The sequence below is a fragment of the Stegastes partitus genome, unplaced genomic scaffold (assembly GCF_000690725.1).
Source record: "Stegastes partitus isolate 25-593 unplaced genomic scaffold, Stegastes_partitus-1.0.2 Scaffold1791, whole genome shotgun sequence".
Lineage (NCBI taxonomy): Eukaryota > Metazoa > Chordata > Actinopteri > Pomacentridae > Stegastes > Stegastes partitus.
The window spans coordinates 120,938-130,178 of record NW_007579522.1 but is presented as its reverse complement, the minus strand read 5'-3'; the positions used below and the strand labels follow the sequence as shown (position 1 = coordinate 130,178).

The 9,241-nt window shown below is 41.1% G+C and overlaps 1 protein-coding gene across 1 annotated transcript; it reads left to right on the top strand.

Annotated features, from left to right (window-relative positions):
- The first annotated feature begins 511 nt into the window (after positions 1–511).
- Positions 512–7,196, top strand: LOC103372619 (receptor activity-modifying protein 1). Its single transcript, XM_008302303.1, has 4 exons — positions 512–689; positions 1,629–1,668; positions 2,586–2,739; positions 5,887–7,196. The coding sequence occupies exons 1-4, from the start codon at positions 678–680 to the stop codon at positions 6,143–6,145; spliced, it is 465 nt and encodes a 154-aa protein (XP_008300525.1). The 5' UTR covers positions 512–677; the 3' UTR covers positions 6,146–7,196.
- The last annotated feature ends 2,045 nt before the right edge of the window (positions 7,197–9,241 follow it).

Sequence of the window (9,241 nt, the reverse complement as noted above, 5' to 3'; positions counted from 1 at the left end):
GTTGTTATGGATGCTCCTGTGTCCCTAATAGTGTCACTTCAGCTGCATCAACATTTCTCACCTCATAGGTTTAGGGTGAGTATAAATGCAAGACAGGTCCCTAAGAAGTGCTGTAAATAAAACCGTTTTCTCCACTGCAGGTTAAACACACTTCAGTGAAAGCATCAAAAGCGCAGGTTTCCTCTCACCGTCGTCAAACGTGAGGCTCAGGTGAGTTGGAAACTGATTGTGGATGTTTCTGTTTGTGCATCTGCTGACCCTGCAATATAGTCCATCCGCTAATCTCCAACACTCCTCCTCCTCCTCCCTCGGAACCCAACACCTCTGACCCTGAATGGGAATAAAAATTCTCCACAAAACATAAACACTGACTTTAAATGTATTTATGGGATACCACCGGGGGCCGGCTTGTTGACACTGAGGCTTTCAGTTCAAGCGTCTCTTGGGGGCTGTGAGTGGAACATGCCTTTGGGCAGCATGGGAACAGCCAGGCTCAGTCTGGGAAAGGAAGCAGCCTGTCCATTGCTGTTGCACAATCCAATTAGCTCCGAGTTGCACTGATAAGAAACTGGACCATATCACCACGGCCGCTTCTGTTCGACCAGTTGTGCATCTAATGGTCGGATGGTACACAACTGGAAGCATCTTCAGCAGGAATCTATACGAGTGAGGGCAACATGAGACGTGAGGTATGTGCTCAGAGAATGTTTTATCTTTGTTTTGGGGCTTTAGAACTTTAAATGTGGCTTACATGATTGATGCCTGTTGTTGGTGCAAGCTGGATGGATGGTTGCGAAGTGCTTCAAACTAGCTGGATGTTAACTTGAGATAATTTACATCAGTGGTGATATATTGGTTTCACACCAGCACAGACGTTACATGTGCTCAGATTGCGAAAATTGCTAAGAAAAGAAAATGACTCCTCTCACTGCATTCCCTGGTAACATCTGTTTTCAGTGTCTGCCTCCCACGAGATAAATTCATTAGTTTTCGGGAATGTCCAGGAAGCAGATGGACACCATGACTGTTTCATACACATTTATTGTTTTGGGTTTTTTTGAAAGTATGTGGCTGGACTTGACGTAAAAAATGGAAAAAAATCCCTGGAAGACACAGAACTTGTTGTATTTGAAGACGAGCAAATCTACTACTAGTAAGAAACAGGGGTCTTTTTTTTTTTTATCTCGCTCTTGTGAACCTCCTCTACTCAAACAAACTTGGGGTACAGAGATCATGTGATTCGTCATGCATTTTAATTATAGCCCTGCCTTCCACATTAAAGTGTTGGGAGGGAGGAAGCAGAGAAAATCAGTGGATTTTCCAGCTGGACAAAGTGTCAGCCTGGACATGACCGATATCAGGGACTGAGACAACAAACATTGTGGAGAATTAGGTTTTGTACAGAGGAAGCAGAACGCTCGTCTGGCCGTCGCACAGCCACCAGTCCATCAGTGAAAACTCTCATGGTGGAGAATGCATGTAAAATCAGTCCATCGCTTAATGTGCATTCTTGTTGTAACAGCTGGTCTGAAATGACTGATACAGAAGGGAGAAAAAAAACTGTCTGTGACACATTAATAAAAGCATTTCATTTGTTTTAATGCCATGTTTTTGTTCTTTTCAAATAGATGGTGTTGACTGCCCACCTGCTCACCTTCACCTGGACAGGTAAGCTGGTATTTAGATACAGTCAGATACACAGTCACTGCAAGTTATAAAAAAAAATCGACTGGACTTTAAATAATAATCATCCAAGACAAAGCAAAATGTATCACGAGAATAAGTTTGTGTAGATGTAAAGATTTGAGTGTCTTCATTGCGATTTAAAGCCTCAAACCCTCCATTCAGTTGTCCACTTATTCCCTAAAAGCTCATCTGTGTGTAACTAAGTTTTAGTTCTATTAAATTAATTCCTTCCTGCCTTAAAAACAAAAAAGGATTAGCTGTAACTCTACACCACAAGTCCCTGCCTCCCTCCTCACTGCAATCAGAACACTGCAGCTTTAAGTTAGAAATGCTCAGCCACGGTGTTGACTTGTTATTTCAATCATGATTAGAACTGCGACAATTATTTAATAAGTTGTTAAGAAATTGGTTTAAATCAAGAAAAAAAAAGGCAGATTTCATCTTTAAATGAGATTATTTTGTGATTCCTTCTCTCCTCTGTGTCAGAAAGTCAAATATCTTTGGTTGTGGACAAAACAAGACACTTTAATTGGCCTTTTTTTTGCACCATTTTTAAACCAAACTAATATTCGTGCGATGGGGAACATATGTATGATCTGGATGGAGATGTTGCAGATGCCAGTCTTGACATGTCATTGTTTCCCTTTCCACTTTAGCCACTTAGTGGGGACATGATTAAATCAGTTAGGGGTCTTCTGCTGGGCTGTACAGTGTCTGTGGTCTTGTAATGTGAAACACGATTACAGCTTTCTAATCACTTCTGTACATATTATAAACCTGAAACACTGACATAGTGTCTGATGGAAGGTGTGTCAGTTATTGACAGCAGATCGACTGGAGATGAACGATGCTCTTGTTTGCTTGGCTTGAATCTGGTCTAACTCTCTTATGCTGTGCAGTGTCACTCTCTCTAGGGATGGCTCAGAAGTTTGTCGTTCCAGCTTGTGACCAGAACAAGTTTGATAGTAATGTTGAGAACTGCATGTCAGCCTTCAACAAGAGCATGGAGACAAGCGGTTACCAGGACAACTGCCCATGGCCGACTGTAAAACGGTAAAGTTCAGTTATTATTTTCCCCTTTGTGTGTGTCTATATAGATGCAAATTAAGTCCATTGGAGGGGACGAGTAGATCACATGAGGTACAAGACTTGAATGAGTAGCGGGTGATGAATCAAACATTAATGCATCCATGAGTGTGTGTTAACGGCTGCTGTTTGAGCCTCGGCATGCATGTGAGCTCACAGTGAGTGAAAACACAGGAAGGCTGGATAAGTGGAACATTACACACTTTTTTATTGCCTTTTCAGTAAAGATATATAACCTTTAGTCATGGGAAAGTCAGATACTTTCCTGTCTCCTGGCTACACTCGGTGCTGGTCAAAGTTTCAGCTAATTAGTCATATTTTAATGAAAACGTGCTAGACTGTTGCTCCTGGGCTCATGTTTCCAGACAGCAGTTGTTTGTGGAGACTTTTTTGCCACGCTACCTACAGTGGACTGCAGTAGACTTTAATTATGGCTGTAATAATCCATATTTTACAGTTAACATGGTTTGGGGCTGAGGTCCCGTACAGCTCAAATAGTGTGTTAGGGTGGAGCGTCCATCATCACGAGGAGCCCGGCTTGTTGATCAGGCTTCCAGCTGTCAGGCTCAATTGAATCTCAGTGGATGTTTTCCACACTAAAATAGTGCAGTGACAACTGGTTGTGTGATTTATGCTGGTGTGCTGAGGCGACGGTAACTCCTCCATCCCGAGGACATGACAATTTAATACTTAAGCATGAAACACAAGCTGCCTCTTAAACATCAGCGGCTGATTTCTCCATTTGTAAAAAGCTTGGAGTCACTCAGGCTGGATGGTTTTGGCTGATGCCACTCTACAGTATCTCAAAAAAAATGATTTTGAACATTAAAGTTGCAGCTTTAGAGGCAGTGCCAACCTTTTTAAAAGTCAGGTAATTATAAATGATAGAAACAAAACATTAGTGATCACATTGTCTTAGTTCAGCACACTTTTTTTTAAAGAACCGGGGCACCTGCATGGTGTTTCTCACAGGAAACACTGTTAGACTTCACTGTTTCATTCTTTTGGTTGGTTCAGGTTCAGTTACTTCTGACTTTGTTGAGCGCTGAGATATAATAAAGGCTGCCAGGATTTTCTTTAACACTCTGTTTTTAGTGATAAATAATTACATGTTCTACTGTGATAGCATTAAAACTATATATTCTAATTGTTGCATGTCACATCATACATTACATAAACATGACTTTTTGCTTAATTTGAATATTTTTGGAAACAAAAATAAAATTTAAAAAAAATGTAGTGAATATTGGTGGTAATAAACACAAGTGGGAACCTCTGGAGCTCGAAGTCAATGCAGTTCTTCAAATGGCCACTTGAGGCTGGTTCCAGAGCGAGTCAATCCCTGTAGACTTCTGAGGTAAATTGCCCATTTTTACAGCAGAAATAAACTAATATACAGTCCAGTACCAAGAACAGCTGTGGTCTCCACAGCATATCTCGCCATACGTGACAATAGTGCAGAGGTACATTTTTTATATAACTCGCCCAATTAAACTGTATGAAGGCTTGATATATGCAGACTTAAGGGCATGGCTGCTTTGAGTGACAGATAGGTGCTGTCACAGGACAGTCCATGTCCAAGGCTCCACCTTTTTTCTCATTTTTGGATTATCTGGGAATTAGAAGGAGTCTGGCTGGAGTCATCACACTGAGCTTTAGAAAACCTATGAGTGAAGAAATCTTTGAAACTGTCTATTAAAACCCACAACCTAAAATAAACTAGTCTTGTGGCACCTTTGGCCTGTTCTTAAGACGCCCCAGGGTGCTCAATACAGAACCCACTATGAGAAGCCAATAGGCTACTTTTAAATGCTTCAAGATGCAGCCTTCCATTCACTTCTCCATTAAATGAAGGTCAAGTTGCAGAGACCTGAAACATGCTTCTCAATACAATATGTGCATTTACTGTATTGTAGTCCAGCTTAACATCACTACTGTGTGACGATGCTGTGAGCTGCACTTCTACATGAATGTGAAATATTTGTATTGTACAGTCGTGACTCAATAATCCGACACTAAATGTAAAACCTTCTTTATGTCGGATAGCAAAGCTGTTCGATTGTCAAGACGGAGGTCAAGATACAAGCAGGTCTTAATGCTTGAAGGGTCATTTGTTATTATTCATTGGTTTTAGTTGTTATAATAACTAGTGTATTGTAAGAAACACTACACTATGGATTTCACACCTAATTGACCAGTGCGATTGTGCATGTTCCACCCAATCCCATCCTGGGGGAGCACTCCGATGGGGTGGAAGTGGCTGGAGCGCACAGGCAGAACTTGGCTGCTGATGCCGGTTTAGTTAGCGGTCACACTTCTGTTTTCACCATCAGTGGCAGCGGTGGGGGAGTGGCAGATATGCTCCACCATTACCATCCATGTTTACTTCTGTAAACACTGAGCACGCTCGCTGCGTGTGACGTCGTCGTGTCCTCTTCTGCACATGCGGGACACTTTTGGGTCGTATGAAGTTCACACAACAGATCACATACAAGTCGCATTTAACTGGAAACGTGAACGAACTCGCAAAACTTCGGATTTCACAAAAAGATCTGAATTGAGCATTAAGTCCTGCAGTGTGAATGTAGCCAATCTGTCAGATTGTTCAGTCAGATAATACACCGTTATCCCTATTTGTGACATAAAGTGTTATGATTAAGTCAGAATCCAAGGCTGTTGGTATGTGAAGGCCAGTTTTCATGGATTCTGTTCGTTTTTCCTAAAAACCTGTCAGACAGCAAGTTTTTCGGATTGTTCAGGGTCAGATTATCGAGTCTGTACATGTATTGCCGTGCACCTGTAACACAACTGAAACCTACATGTAGGAATGATGTTCACTGTCCTACACTGTGTTCTTGGACAAGACTCTGAACCCTATTTCACTTCCAGTGGCATGTTGATGCTGCCAACGGTGTGTGTAAACGGGAAACACTGTAAAAGACTTTGAAGAGCTGCGTAGGTTTAAATGTGCTTTACACAGTAAATCAGTTGGATCTGACTCTCAGCCTACAGCTTCATTTGAACTCCCAACGCCTCACAGTGTTCTCCATCACATTCTTGGGCCTGCTGAGTGATTTTTTATTTTCTCTTCTGCCTTCCTCTCTTCCTCTGCAGCATCTACAACGAACTGAAGTGGTGCGTGGACCGCTGGGCCAACGCGTCCTGGTGTAAGGGTCAAAGGTTTCTGGTGGACGAGGTCTTCTTGGAGGTTCACCGGACGTACTTTTCGCTGTGTGGACAGGTCCACGACCCCTCGCTCTCTACTCTCATCATGCTAATAGCACCTTCCATCATTGCCACGCTCTTGCTGCCCCTTCTGTGTGTCCACCTCACCACGTGGAACACGGAGAGGCCCGGTTCTCTGGGGCTCTGATGAGCTGAACGGACTTCCCTAAATAGCTGTAAATAGCTGTGTGCTTGTAACAGTGGCCAGTCTGACAGGGGATCTTGCAAAGCGCGGTTGCTACCTTTGGTGCAGAGATTCAGGAAATTGAAACTCCAGCTAAACAGCCTCCCAAAGCGAATCAACAACAATTTTTAATCAACACTCTGGCTCTTCATCTAGTCTTGCTGCAGGACTTGGTAGTAATATCTGTGTTTACCTCTGTTGAAATACTGTACATACAGTATGAAGCAATTATATAACCAGAACAGTGACCCATTTTGAGAAGTACCACAACTGCTCTTTAAATATTATTTACATGCACACAGACAGCACATCAGTTACAAGAAACTATTGCACAATATTTTCCCAGTAATCTAAAATCTATATATTCAAATTCTTACTTTCCTTCGAATCAGACGTGCACCACACGACCTGCTCATATTCCTTTGCAAGAAACTGTCAAGCCATTTATTGTTGTAGTAATTTTTCTCCTCAAACGTACAGAAGAATGTTCTATATATTCTATAACCGTGAGGTTTGGTAAATCAGCACGGCTTTAGCATATCATACATACTGTAGACATAAAAATTATCCTTGACTGTCTGTTCTGTGAATGACTTCTACTTTCTGGAACTCATTATTTTGTCATATATGTTCAGCCCCTCCCATCTATGGTAAGTAGACAAAAACAAAGCCTTAACAATGATTTACTGCACTGGTTCGCTCCAACTCCATTCCAGTAGTCTTTCACAACTACTGATGCTTGTATGATTTGTTTTGTGTCCTCCTTTTTTTCTTTTCTTGTTACATAGACAAAAATAATGATTCTGTTTGTATTTGAAACACATAATAAATATTTATTTCAGACAAAAAAATAATGTTTTACAGGAGTTTGAAAACCTCTTTACAGCCATAGCAAGCCGGACCTGCTATTTTTTTTAAAGTATTCACACGACCTCGATGTCAGTCTGGTATGAACGCAAACATATTGCATTTCATTCATTTATATTCCGATTAGTAAAGTATATGTAAAAAAAAAGATGGTTGTGCAGACCTCAAGATGAGCTGTGCATCGACAAAACCTTGTAAAGCTCCACTAAGCAATGTTTTGAATTTCAACACTGGTGACTTCCTGTTATGTGAAACGGATGCTCGTACTGCTGAGGATCGACTGGTCTACCTGTAGCACGGCACAGAGCTGCAGTAGACAAGAAGGCAGTGAGGGGAGCCCAGTGTACTTTCCAAAAACTCAAAAGAGTATGTATGCATGCCAGATTAAGTACTGTATAAATAGATTTATAATTACCTGCTAACTTGACTTGACTTGTTGCTCTGTTAAAGGTTTGAAAAGTTGCTTAACGCAGTTTTAACAAAACATCCTCAGGTTTTTTTTTTATGGAAATCGGTGGCATTGTTGTAAAAATAATTTCTGACTGAACATACCTGTCACAATACCCAAATAAGAGCTGTTGCGTTAAAGTTGAATAAAAAAAAAAGAACTACTCACAAAATAATAGGAAAATTGAAAAGCATAATATTGAATTTACAACATAGGAAATCAGCAAAAAATGTGACACTGAAGACCAAAATCGGGACGCTAAACCTGCTAAGGAACTAATCCTTTGGTATGCGGTGCAATTAAAGAAAAATGAAGGGCTTTTCCACGGAATCCAAACGATACCATCCGCTATATTTCTTTTTGCTCTTGAGAAAATATCAGTCGGAGCAACCCTTGCCTGTAGTAGTTTATCACATTTCACACATATCTGATTTATAGTTATATAACGGTCGAACCCAATACATTATTCCATATGCTAAAGCTCCGAGATCGCCAGACGTCTTTACTCAAAGCGATGATGTTCAATTAGAGTAGGTTCAAAAATAACAGAGCCAAGTCTTAGATTTGAGTGGGTGGTCTGCCCCGCTACCATGGAGGTAGAAGGCGACGAAATGTGGTGAACTCAGAACATTGACATGGCAGAACTTTTTTAGGGTCAAAAAAACTATTTTCCTTTTCATCTTGCGCGTTTCAACATCTAACACCCAGACAGTACCGAGTGGTAGCACCGCACCTTTTATTATCTCAAATAATACCCACAATTCCACTTTTTCTCTTGTGTAAATACTGAAAGGATGTTTTGCTAAGAATATGTTCACCGGCTCTGTCTTGGCGAACTCAGACACACCAAACCTTGTCATAACAAAAGCACGTGGATGTGTTGAATGGTCTAGCAGACTTGTGTTCTCAGACAACAAAGGACATAAATCCTTGTGACTCCTTTACCACTGCGGGTCAACCAGCACGGCAAATACATGCAGATGGGAGACAAATTAAAGGAAAAACCAGCGTAAAGGTGTTGGAAGACCATGTGGCACCAGAACGTCACCTTCGCACCTTGACTTTGACTCTCCAAGTCTCTGGATCTCTGCTGGAGGAACTATTGTTCCTCATTTGGTGTTTTAATGATGCTGGTGGAGGGCGCTGTCTAACACATCAGTCCAACATCTCCGGCTGATGGGATCTGATGAAAGCCTTAGTATATAATTTATATCTTGTTCATCAAACCACTCAGGGATCCCTTGTTCCCTATGGAAGGGGGCATGGCCATTACCATGAGGATAGAAATGTTCCATCATAGGATAAAGATGATCACGTAGAACATCTTTTCAGTAATCTACAGTGACTCTTCACTCTAAGAAGACAAATGACCTCCAGATCTAGTCACTGTAGGGGTCAAGGGCTTCAGGTTTTTCCTCTACTTCGTCCCCCCACTACATTCTGATGGCTGAAGCTTACGAACAACACTTTTGGCTAAAAAGTGACCCATCAAAGCCGAGCTAAAAGGCTAATTTACTAATGGTTTTGTTAAAAAATAAACAATTATTTTGATCTTTGTTCCCAGTTGGATGTTTTCAGCCAATCACGGTTGGTGTCGTCTAATTTAGACGACCCAATTTGTTGGGTATGGAAGCCTAACTATGACAAAATAATATAAAATACTTAAATCAAGCTGATAAACACGACGCTTGGACAGATATATGAGTGAAATTTTGAGTAAAACCCTGTTTTAAAGTCTGTTTGTA